At 40.0% G+C, this 13,111-nt stretch overlaps 1 protein-coding gene across 1 annotated transcript in view; it reads left to right on the top strand.

Moving 5' to 3' along the window:
* Positions 1-13,111, top strand: part of NR3C1 (nuclear receptor subfamily 3 group C member 1) — a 146,200-nt gene that overhangs the window by 95,242 nt on the left and 37,847 nt on the right. The window contains exons 5-6 of the mRNA XM_073651270.1: positions 6,508-6,786; positions 7,295-7,439. Coding sequence (XP_073507371.1) covers positions 6,508-6,786; positions 7,295-7,439 — 424 coding nt within the window. The remainder of the gene's footprint in view (positions 1-6,507; positions 6,787-7,294; positions 7,440-13,111) is intronic.

The following is a 13,111-nucleotide window of genomic DNA, read 5'->3' as shown; positions in this document are numbered from 1 at the left end:
TTCCCTGCCACCACCTCATTCTCCTCACCTTTCCTCAGCTCAAAACACTGTCTGCAAATTGAGATTCTGATTTGGCTATTCTCCTAAGTCATATTGCACGACTTGTTAAAGGGATGATTGTGACTTGTAGGATTGCTGCTTCCAATAGGTGGCGCTATAGAGTTCAAGTCCTCTTTATCTCTGAAGAGGCAATTAGCAAATTTCCCAGAGGAGCATTGCACGTGTTTGTGTTGGAGGATACCGGCATACCTGGAGGCAACACGCTCTAAGATCTAATCATAGGGAATTTTCATTGTGTGCCCCAATGCCACAGTAACAGCCCTGCATAGTTGACTGATCTAACCAGCTAGAAATCCCACAATTGAGATCTGTCTTACCACAGCCATGTGTTCATATACCCAGTGCATGCTATAGCTGTAAATCACTGCACTGCTGAGCTTTTGCACATGTCATGTCCGATTAGGGCTCCCCCTTTTACCTCTGTCATTTTGGATATTCTGCAGGAATAGATTTCCATGACAATTTACAGTAGCATGGTTATATTTAATAAGGATTAAAAGTCTGACCTGGCTTATTAATTCAGACCTAAAAAACATTGCACATACAGTAATTAGTACAAAAGTAAATTCATCCCAAGAATGTGATACAAAAGGAAGATTTTTAGGAGATGAGGCTTAAAGGGGTATTCCCATCTCCAAGATCCTGTACTGATGACTTGAAGCACCAAGTCTGAAATGCCACTGCTTGCAGACAGATTCCCACTTCATACAGTTCTACCGCTCCAAGGACACTAAAAATGGCTGAAGTATCAGAGGATTAAAAAAAAAAACTGATAGAGGATCTAACCTTGTTAAAGTTAAATAGACTTTTAGTTATTCTTAGCATACATCTTTGATGTCATGTGAAGCACAGCATATAATGCACTTGATTCTTAAACATTCTGTAAGCCCATACATCACTTTCCTAGTCATCAGGAACATGGAATGCCTGGCTGCTTCTACTGCTTTGTTCCAATGATCGGTGGAGGTCTTGGCACAATAGTGACGTTTGGGGAAACCAAGTTTGGAAAAATAACTTTACTCTTTACATTACTAGTGATTTGCTTCTGTGAACAAAACTAGTATTGCATGCAATTCCCATGGCAGTCATTTGTTTCGCAACAAGGAAAAAAATGGACCACAAACATTGGCAGTTTTGCCACAGTTTCAGCCAGGGCTGTGGAGTCGGTAAGCCAAACCTCCAACTCCCTCATACATGGCTCGTGTTTAAGTGATGAGTTTACAGTAGTGAAATGGTAACATCAGGCGTTTAATCATTATTTTGATACAATAATCAAGCTATTTAGATACAAACATAAAATAGATTTATTGGAATACAACTTTAGAACATCAACTTTTGCATATTTACAATTTATTATACACTATGCAGTAAATGGGAGGGGGGTGGAGTTTTCAACAGACATACTGAATAACATTTGTGCAGTCTATGAATTTTTGTTCTGAGAAACAGTATCGCATCCATCAGATCCTCCTTCATAGATGACCTTAAATCTGACCTAATAATTTTAAGGCTAGAGAACAACCTCTCTACACTAACTTGGGTTGGAGGCAAAGCCGTAACCACATGGTCAACATCTGTAACAATTTCTCGGTATAAAGGAATTGCCTCGTGCAGTCAGTTTTGATGAACTATTAAACTCTTCTGCTTTGAGAGCAAGTGAAAAATTTTGTAATTCCACAATTGCCACTTTTCTAGCACGTCTCTTCAAGATGGAATAAATTTTAGGGGTTCTGGCAGCAATAGCCAATTTCCTCACTTTGCTAATCAGAGTTGCAGTATGTCCCTCTTGCAAACTATCTTATTGCCAGCTGCAGCGTGTGCACAACATGGCGCATGTGATGAATAGGAGAGAGGTGGGAAGCAGCTTCAACAAGATCTAATTATAAAGAATCATTTTGCTGTTCTTCTGTAGTAATGTTTGTTCCTCCGTTATGGGCACAGGACTGTGGCCTTCCATCTCCAACATACGGAATCTGAAATGTTCTTCTAGCTGCTGTTCACCTTCATTATTCTCATTCATCAATTTAATTGTACTTATGTTTGAAGCATTCTGTTATAATAGCAAGAACCTGTTCTTTTTTTGTTCTTAATCCTGCTTTCTTGTTCACTCCAGCAGTTCTGAGATGAGTGCAGGCATTCCTTCCGTGTTTGTTTGTTTTTTTCCCCCTTATCTGTAGAGGAGGAGCTTCACTACTTGTGTACATAAACTGCAGCACAGATTCATCTCAGCTAAAAGTCTAGACCCTTAGATCAGGAATAGGACAGACTTTAAGGCTATGTGCCCACAATGCAGAAATGCTGCATATTTTTTACGCTTCTCCCTGGCAGGAAAAACGCTTGCGTTTTTTTTACATGCGTTTTTCCCGCCAGGTAGTAGCGTTTGTCAAGCGTCTTTGCATGCATTTCTGCATGCGCTTTTCCAAGCGATTTTTAGCATCACTTGGATAAGTGCTTGACAACTTGTTCACACTATATAAATCCATTCAACCGGCATGGATTTATAGTAGTGTGACCAAGTTAGTTAAAAAAAGAATAAAATGGTAAAAAATAAGTTTATACTCGCCTTCTCGTGTCCTCCCTGTGTTCTCTCTGCCGCGTCCGGTGTGTTGGGCGGCTCGCGGTGGTGTGAAGGACCTGCGGTGACGTCATTGAGCCATGTGATGGGTCACATGACTCAGTGACGTCATGGCAGGTACTTCACAACAGCGGGAGCATTGCAATAGACCGGACGGAGCAGACAAAACACCGGGAGGACATCAGAAGGTGAGTATAAACTTTTATTTTTTATTTTAAATTATTTTTTTTATGCAGTTTCTATGGTACCCAGGTCTGGATGAGTCTCCTCTCCTCCAGACTTGGGTACCATCCGCACATAGAAACTCGTAATATCCGTGTGTACAAATGTACTGACACGGATATTATCCATTTCAATGCAAGTCAATGGCGGTGATTACGCTGCGTGTCCGCAAAGTTAATGGACATGCTGCGGATTTTTGAGAGCAGCATAAACGCTGCGGAAAAATCCGCAGCATGGGCATTGACATTGCAGCTTGTCATTGGGGACCATGGGGGGCGGATTACCAAGTGTTTCCCAAGCCTTTACGCTGCGGAAATTCTGCAGCATATATGCTTGTAAAACGCTACGTGGGCACATACCCTTTATAGGACATTTCCGAACGTTCCCAAATTCTTATGAAAAACTTTTTTTCCCACAAACTGCATTGAACTACTGTACCCAATTTATTATATATTTTAGGAGTCGGTCCATTTTATACGGACTCCACCAAATTGGACACAGACTGACTCCACAGCCCTGGTTTCACCATGGTAATTCAAGGATTGGCTTCTCTCAATTACCGAGGCTAATGCTTGTGCAGAACTGCAGCACATTGTATTTTGGACACAAAAAATGAACACTTATCTAATATTCCGGCTTGTGAACAAACCCATACTAGCTATGTGCAGAGTCTTTTTGAAGCAGAAAGTTAAAGGAAACTCAGAATTCTTTAAGTCAAAACTCCTCCTGAACTTAGTTTTTTGAGGAGTTTTTGGAGCAGAAATGCTGTGTGCACGAAGCCACGGTTTGGCCGCCTGTTTCCCCCACTAATACCAATCTTTACAGTATATGTTCCTTCATTTAGGGATCATATATTATACAATTAAATTTTTTTTTTCACCACAAGTGAAATGCCTTTTTTATATTGTAGATGAATGACTGGTTTAGCGACATGCCTTACCTTCTATCTTAACTTATGTGCACACGTTGAGAATTTGTAGTAGAAACTTCTGCACCAAAAATGTCTTTGCAGGAAAAATGCTGCATACAATACTGTTTGACATGTTTTCCCATTCATTAGAATGAGTGGAAAAACTACAAAAATGTTGAAAGAATTGACTTGCTGCAGATTGGAAACTACTTCAAATCTGCAGGGGAAAAAATGAGCAACCTGTGCATGAGATTTCAGGAGTCTGATTTATTTTACTGGTACTGTAAACTGCAGCAGAAGTTTCAGCACCAAAAACACTGCAAATATTCAATGTCTGCACATACACTTAGTCAAATGTTAAAACCATATTTTTTTTATTTTTGTTAGCAAAGATAATACAACATATTTTCAAGCAGAATAAATAAAGTATTGATTGCTTGTAATTTTAGAAGTAATGATCTACAGCAGGCCTCTCAGGATTGCTGACCCTTTCAGAATTTAAGCGTGCTAGCCTCGGGCAGTAAAATGTTCCCCGACTTGCAATGACTTTCAGAACTGGCAGCAGATTACAGGAAAGCTCAATTGTGTGCCGCAGCTGATAGAAGTATGGAGTCTGTTAGTTGTACCTGAATACCATTTGAAGGATTGGGAGTGGAAGAGTTATCTTAAAGGGAATCTGTGACGTGGTTTGTGCGGCATGAACCAGAGAGAAACCTACCTGGCTTCAATTGTGCCGCCGTGCTCAAACTGTTTTTGAGAAAACAGTTTGAAGAGCTGGTGGATTGGTCTACCCCATGTGTGTACAGAAGAGATCTGTCAAGGACTGGGGGTGATGGATATGGTTTTTTGAAATGCTGGAGGATTTTAATATTGGTCTACACTTGTGCAGCCAGACTCTAATTCATGTTGCCCATGGTTAAGGCCAGGGCTGTGGAGTCAGTAAGCCAAACCTCTGACTCCTCAATTTCCATGACTCCGACTCCCTCATACACTGCTCATGTTTAAGTGATAAATTTACTGCATCACAGATTCATCTCTGCTAAGTCTAGACCCTTAGATCAGGAATAGGACAGACATTTATAGGACATTTCATAACTTTCCCAAATTCTTATGAAAAAATATTCCCCACAAACTGCATTGAACTACTGTACCCAATTTATTATATATTTTAGGAGTTGGTCCATTTTATACCAACTCCACCAAAATGGACAGACTCCACAGCCCTGGTTAAGGCAACATGACTGCTTCACTTTTTAATGTATTGGTAAAATAGGATCATTGTGAAGACAATTTTTTTTTTTTTTTTTTTTGTGAGAAAATTACAACCTTCCTGTTGGCTGTATTTGTACTTGTGCATATTATACCGAGCCTTGTTGTGATCATTGCTGGTGGCATGCCGCTAATGGCGACCTAATTTTAAATAAAATTGTGTGTTTATATTGTAATATATGGGGGTCCATGGCTCGTCTGCGCCCCTGATTATCTTATTGCCACATGAGAATGGACATGCCAGACTTGTTCTGAGTGGCTCACAGCGGATACATCTGATTAAGTAATGTGCTATTTATTGTAATGTGATTTTTCTTTATTACATACAGTATACATAATTGAGAAGTTGTACACACAGGCCCTGAATCATGAATCCATTTATACAACAGGTCTGGCCAGCTAGGACTACTTTTTTTAAACTCCTCCTAACCTAAGCTTTCCTCACTACTTGGACCGAGCTAAACCTAGAAGGAGTGAGCTGCTGCTCGGATTTCCTCTGAATGTCAGTTGTGTCTTAAGGAAGCGAGTGAAGCGACCGCTGATTGGCTTCTGGAAGGCTCACGTGGCACAACATCCCACGAGCCCTGTGAGAGCCAGTGCCGTCATCACTGGAATGGCACTGGAGGAGGAGAATATTGGCTATTTTCTAAGGGAAATATAGCAATTGATAAGGGGTTGTCTGAGTAGGACGACCCCTTTAAGAATTTACATAAACATCCATGTACATTAATATCAAATCAGCAGCATGTTGAACGATTTATGAACATGTCTATATGTATTTTAATATAAATCTCCGTGTCCTGATGGTTTTTACTTAAAGGGGTATTCCCATCTCCAAGATCCTATCCCAATATGTAGTAGGTGTAGTAATAGCAAATATCTCAAATTAGAAATGTAGTATAGTATTTATGATTCACTATCTTTCCTCATGTGCAGGTAATACAGGACCTTAGGTATCCATGATTACAACCATTAGCAACTAGCTAACTAACTGTGACTTTATCAGTGGACGTAACAATGGATACCTAAGGTCCTGCAATGCCTGCCATGAGGAAAAATATGGCGAATCAGAAAAACTATACTACATTTCTAATTGGAGGTATTTGCTAATATTACACCTACTACATATTGGGATAGGATCTTGGAGACGGGAATACCCCTTTAAGGGTTTTTTTTTTTTGCCAAAAGAGGTTGACAGTGGCATTTTAAGGGCTGGAAAACCTTATTTTCTGTTTTTTTTTTTTTTTTTAAAGTTGTGTGTATGTGTTGACATGCGGACTGTTTGAGGAGATATTGCCATACTCAAATCTTATAAATTACTGACTTGTGTGTATGTGAGGTATTGGCATATCTGGCAGTACAAAGTCTACATTGACTTGACTATGACTGCACAAGACTATAGTAAAATGCACTGTTTAAATGATTTGAAAATGGGAGATAAAACTATATATATTTTTTTCCTTTTCCTCAGCACGTAAAACGAAGAAGAAGATTAAAGGAATTCAGCAGTCGACTGTACCAGCAGTGCGTGAACTTCCTGAAAGTTCCATGAGCAAGACCATTGTTCCCGCTTCTGTAGCACAACTTACCCCCACCCTCATCTCGTTGTTGGAGGCTATAGAGCCTGAGGTTTTGTATGCCGGATATGATAGCACCTTGCCTGAAACAGCATGGAGGCTAATGTCGTCAATGAATATGTTAGGTGGACGCCAAGTGGTATCTGCTGTGAAATGGGCAAAGGCCATACCAGGTAATTTTGGGTTTGCATAATTGTGTTTTTTATTTTCTTGTCTTGCTTAGATCTTGTGAAATGCTATGTAACATTGCAGCAGATACAGCATTGTATCAGAAGTGCAATGCACTGCAAATGCTGGCTTACCCAAATGCATAGCCTACTGTCCCTAAAGCGGCTATTCGAAAAACAAGTTTTACCGGCCTTGCTGTTTGGCAATTCCACAAATGCTTACATTATAACTACAGCACTGCCAAACAGATCACCTACTACAATGCATAGTTTTCTAATGCCATAGAAAAGAACACCAGCACCACTGTGTGCAATGTACTTGCACAAGGAGCTAGTATGGGGCCATGGTGCAGACCATGTATTAAAGGGTTTATTTAATCCATGTCTAACCGGCTCAACCATCTTGCACACAATCTTCAATTGTTTCTTGGGAATCTTTTGATTGTTGGGATTTGGGTGTAGGAGTCTGTGATTTTATTCCTGGCTTCAGTTATTCCTGATTTTTTGTTTTCAGGTTTCAGAAATCTGCACTTGGATGACCAAATGACCCTTCTTCAGTACTCCTGGATGTTTCTCATGGTTTTTGCTCTCGGATGGAGGTCTTACAAACAAGCCAATGGAACAGTGCTATATTTTGCCCCAGATTTGATAATCGATGAGTAAGTAGATTTTTTTGGAATCCATATTTCTCTAGAGGCAGGTAGTTTGTTTTACAATAGCAATAATTTTACGGTTTCATTTTATTAAGGCATTCACTGACTATGTACCTGAAAATTATATCCTAGACTCTAGAGCAGGTCATAATATGACAACATGGGGATGAAGAGGCAAAAAAATGGTTCCATAAGCCAGAATAAAAACCACTTTAACAGGGAGATCCTTCTATTTCTAGGTGTTGGCCTAGATTACATGCTCTGTAGGCATTTGCTTTATGCATTAGTTATTTTTACTCTACTAAATGTTTACTTTTTGCTTTGATATTGACTCTGGAATCACAGCATTGTGTAATATACAAATAGGAAATTTGTGATGATCCACATCTGAAACATTTTGAAGAACTGCCAAAAGCTAAAAACTGAGACAGGTTGTTTTTACAAAAACTTGTGTTTTGGATCTGGTCTGGAAGCCGTTCATCATGCATGCAGTGTTAGGGGCATTTTTTATCTGTAGGATTATATAAAGGCTTCCAAATGTATCTTGGTTTATGGGGCTTGCAAGAGTTAAGAGTTTTTTTTACCTGCATAAGGATATATATTTTTAAGAGGTTTTCACCTGATAAAACCAACTTGCTTTATTTCCATTGTATAGTCATCCATTACCTAGTAACTAGTGTACAATTTCCAGCTCTATCCCTCAATATTTTTAGTGCAAATTCTGAAATAAAAAGGCCTTTTTGAGCTCTTTTCACAATGCTTTTAGATGGAATCTGTCAGCAGGTTTTACACGGAGCATGATGAAGGGGCAGAGAACTGCATTCCAAACACTATCACTTACTGCAGTTCTCCTAACCCTTCTGTCTTATTTGCTGCAATTCTAACAGTTCTGTGAATGCTGAGCTCTGGATAATCTCACTCCCACTACTGATTGGCAGCTTTCTGCCTATGCACAGTGTACACAAAGCTGCTAATCAGAGGTGGGGGTGGAGTTATACAGAGCTCATGAGTATGGAGGACTACATGGCACCAGGTTTACTAGTCCTTTTAGTGATCTCCTGCTGATTAAACAGTGATTTTTGTCTAAACTACTGCAAGCAGCCTCTATACTGTTTGTTCTCAGATTAGGTGGCAAAAATCTGGTGTCAAATTTTCTTTTGAAGCAAATATCTGCAATAGGGACATGAAGAATAGTGTAACTTCCAGCACTAGCCTTACTGTCACAAACCTAAACTAAGGTTGATGGCGTCTGTTAGGTGCTGCTGGTATGTTGTGTGGTGAGCTAACTTCACGTTTCCTGTGTGCATGGCGTCATATTGGTATGGTCGGTGTGCACTGTGACTTCAGTCTGGAACAGAAACAATGATGCAGTTGCCATACAAATAACCCATGGTGGGGTCTCTTAAGGAGGCTTTTTTTTTTTTTTTTTTAAGAAATTTGTTGAATGACTCTTTTATAGTTGAAGCAGGCGTGTATATGTAGCTAGATATAATAAATATATACAGTGTGTATACCAGTCACACATCTGTGAAACTCTTACCCTTATTGAAATCCCCATCCCATCCGAGAGGTCTCATTGCAAGAGCTTCCCCCATAAGAATGTGAGTCCTTTAGCTCAGGTCTGGAGACCTGCCGGTCTGTGAGTATCGCGATCTGAGCATAGTCCCTGTTTCACAGCCTAATTCACAAATGAAGAGGCCAGGTTCTTGAATGCAGGGGCGGACCATATACATGTTTCGACAACCCATTAGAAAATAAAAAGGGAAACTGTCCACGAAATGTTTGTCAATCTTTAGCAAAGTAACCCTGTAACCAAAACTACTGTCAACCATATAGAAAATTATGGAATCACGAGTGAACAAGGTTTGGGACTTGGAGGTCGTATAAATCTTATTTGTGTATGTAGTATGGAGATTGGAGGAGCATGCACATTATGTGGGGAGACAGTGCTTTTTAGATACCAGGGAACGGACTGAACACACTTACAGTACGTGTCACCTGTATGCTACATGTTATAGAAATTGATGTCTGTGGTCCCTGCTTGCCAAATCCCTGTACAGTAATATGAATCTGATACTCCTGTATAAGGTCAGTGTCTCAAGGTCAAGGCAGGAATTCTTTGGCACCAGTTCAGCATGACCTAGTAAACCTTATTCGTTATTTCTGATAGAATCAGTGCTAACTAGAATCATAGAATCATAGAATGGTAGAGTTGGAAGGGACCTCCTGGGTCATCTGGTCCAACCCCCTGCTCAAAGCAGGATTCACTAGATCATCTCAGACAGATGTCTGTCCAGCCTCTGTTTGAAGACGTCCATTGAAGGGGAACTCACCACCTCTCGTGGCAGCCTGTTCCACTCATTAATCACCCTAACTGTCAAAAAGTTTTTTCTAATATCTAATCTGTATCTCCTCCCATTTAGTTTCATCCCATTGCTTCTAGTCTTTCCTTGTGCAAATGAGAATAAAGATGATCCGTCTACAATGTGACAGCCCTTTACCTATTTGTAGACAGCTATTAAGTCTCCTCTCAGTCTTCTTTTTTGCAAGCTAAACATTCCCAAATCCTGCAACCGTTCCTCATAGGACATGGTTTGCAGACCAGTCACCATTCTGGTCGCTCTTCTCTGAACTTGCTCCAGTTTGTCTGTCTTTTTTAAAATGTGGTGCCCAAAACTGTACACAGTATTCCAGATGAGGTCTGACCAAAGAGGAGTAAAGACCGATAATGACTTCACGTGATCTAGACTGTATGCTTCTGTTAATACATCCCAGAATTGTATTTGCCTTTTTTGCTGCTGCATCACACTGTTGACTCATGTTCAGTCTATGATCTATTAGTATACCTAAGTCTTTTTCACATGTACTGTTGCTTAGCTCTATTCCTCCCATTCTGTATATGCTTTTTTCATTTTTATTGCCCAGATGTAGTACTTTGCATTTTTCCCTGTTAAAAACCATTCTGTTGGTTGCTGCCCACTGCTCCAGTTTATTTAGGTCTTTTTGAATCCTCTCTCTCTCTTCTCTAGTATTAGCTATCCCTCCTAGCTTTGTGTCATCAGCAAATTTAATCAGTTTACCCTCAATTCCTTCATCTAAATCATTGATAAAGATGTTGAACAATACAGGTCCCAGGACGGAGCCCTGTGGTACCCCACTTGAGACATTCATCCAGCTGGATGTGAAGCCATTTACAACCACCCTTTGAGTCCGATCACTAAGCCAGTTATGAATCCACCTAACAGTTGCCTGGTCCATTGCATACTTGGTCATTTTTTCAATAAGGATGGTGTGAGATACTTTGTCAAATGCTTTGCTGAAGTCAAGATATACTATATCTACAGCATTTCCCTGATCCACCCAGTCAGTGATTCTGTCATAGAAGGAAATTAAGTTAGTCTGACATGACTTGTTAGTTACAAACCCATGCTGACTCTGGTTAATCACTTCATTCTTATCCATGTACTTACATACATGTTGTTTAATAATTTGTTCAAAGATCTTTCCTGGTATAGAAGTCAGACTCACCGGCCTATAGTTCCCTGGGTCCACCTTCTTCCCCTTTTTGAAGATAGGAACAACATTTGCTCTTCTCCAGTCTTCTGGGACTTCTCCTGTTCTCCAAGAATTTTCAATGATTATGGAGAGTGGTTCTAAAATTTCTTCTACGATCTCCTTCAGTACTCTGGGGTGTAATTCATCTGGACCTGGAGACTTGAACTCATTTATGTTAGCTAAATATTCCCTCACAATCTTTCTGTTTACAGATAACTTGGATTCCTCTATTCCTTTAAAAGGACAGTGAAGATCAGTTGATGTTACATTTTCTTTCTGAGAGAAAACAGATGCAAAATAGGCATTAAAAAGTTCGGCCTTCTCAACATTTTCTCTTACCATTTCTCCATTTTCATCCTGTAAAAATCCTATAGCATCTTTGACTTTTCTTTTACTTTTGACATACCCCCAAAATCCTTTTTTATTGCTTTTGACATCTCTTGCAAGCCTTAATTCATTGTCAGCTTTAGCTAACCTGATACGTGCCCTGCAGGATCTGCAGACTGCATTATAATCTTCTTTAGATATGCCTCCCTCTTTCCATTTAATAAACATTTCTTTCTTTCTTTTTAGCATGTGTTTAAGTTCTGTGTTCATCCATCCTGGTTTCCTTAAATGCTTCCCATTCTTCCTACTTTTCGGGATTGTTAACGATTGTGCTTTGAGAATCTCATTTTTAAAAATTTCCCATCCTTCCTGGACATTTTTGTCCTTAAGGACATCCAGCCATTGGATCCCTCCTATTCTCTTTCTGAGTCTCTTAAAATCTGCCTTTCTAAAATCTAACCTTGAAGTTTGAGTCTTCACATGTCTTCCTCCTCTAGTTATCCAAAATTCTATAATAGCATGGTCACTGCCTCCTAGGGTCCCAGCCACTTTTACCTCCTCAACCATTTCCTCCCTGTTTATAAGGATTAGATCCAAAGTAGCAGATCCCCTTGTTTTCTCCCCTACCTTTTGGAAGATAAAGTTGTCAGCAAGAGAGGATAAGAATTTGCTTGACCTGTTAGTTTTACTTGAGAGAGATTCCCAACAAATGTCTGGATAGTTGAAATCTCCCATGACCACTACGTCATATTTTTTGGAGAACTTGGTCATTTGATACATAAAGAGGTCATCCATATCTTCAGCTTGCCCAGGTGGCCTGTAGTAAATGCCTACAATGGTGTCCTTTCCGTTGTTCTCTCCTTGTATTCTTACCCAAACAGTTTCCACAGAACTCCCAGTCTCTGAAGCTTCAATCTCTGTGCAGATATACGCTTTTCTAACATACAATGCAACACCTCCTCCTCGTTTATCAAGTCTGTTTCTTGCAAATAAGTTGTATCCTTTTAGCCTTTTATTCCAATCATGTGTATCGTCCCACCAAGTTTCAGTGATTCCAATGACATCATATTCCTTTTCCTGCATTAGTAGTTCCAATTCTCCTTGTTTGTTGCCCATGCTTTGTGCATTTGTATAAAAACATTTTAGTTTGGTTTCTCTTCCTCCCATATTTTTATTTAAATTGTTTTGTCTTTGTTCTTCCTTTCCACTTCCAGTAGCAGAGATCTCAATAGTATTTGTCAGCTGTATGGCTTTTTCAGGCCTTTTGCTTCCCTTCCCAGATTGTTCTAGTTTAAAGCTCTTCTGATGAGTGTAGCAAGGCGACTTCCAAATACATGTTTTCCAGTCTTCGTAAGGTGCACCCCATCTCTAGCAAGTAGTCCATCGTATAGGTAATTCATTCCGTGATCCAGAAATCCAAATCCTTGTTGACGGCACCATCGACGTAGCCAGTTGTTCACCTGTAGAATCTTATTCCACCTCATTGTTCCATGGCCATCCACTGGGAGGATGGATGAGAAGACCACCTGCGCTCCCAATTCTTTCACTTTCTTGCCTAAGTCTTCAAAGTCACTGCAGATGGTTTCCAGGTCCTTTCTTGCGGTGTCATTTGTCCCCACATGTATTAGCAGGAATGGGTAGTGATCTGTAGGTCTGAAGAGTCTTGATATCCTGTCAGACACATCTTTAATTTTTGCTCCTGGAAGACAGCACATTTCTCTTGAGGTTATGTCTGGTCTGCAGATAGCAGCCTCTGTTCCTCTTAACAGGGAATCCCCCATGACCACCACTCTCCG

The sequence above is a fragment of the Phyllobates terribilis genome, unplaced genomic scaffold, assembly GCF_046119375.1.
Source record: "Phyllobates terribilis strain yellow unplaced genomic scaffold, ASM4611937v1 Scaffold_11__3_contigs__length_659146591, whole genome shotgun sequence".
In the NCBI taxonomy this organism is placed as follows: Eukaryota; Metazoa; Chordata; class Amphibia; order Anura; family Dendrobatidae; genus Phyllobates; species Phyllobates terribilis.
This window is presented reverse-complemented; position numbering and strand designations above follow the sequence as displayed.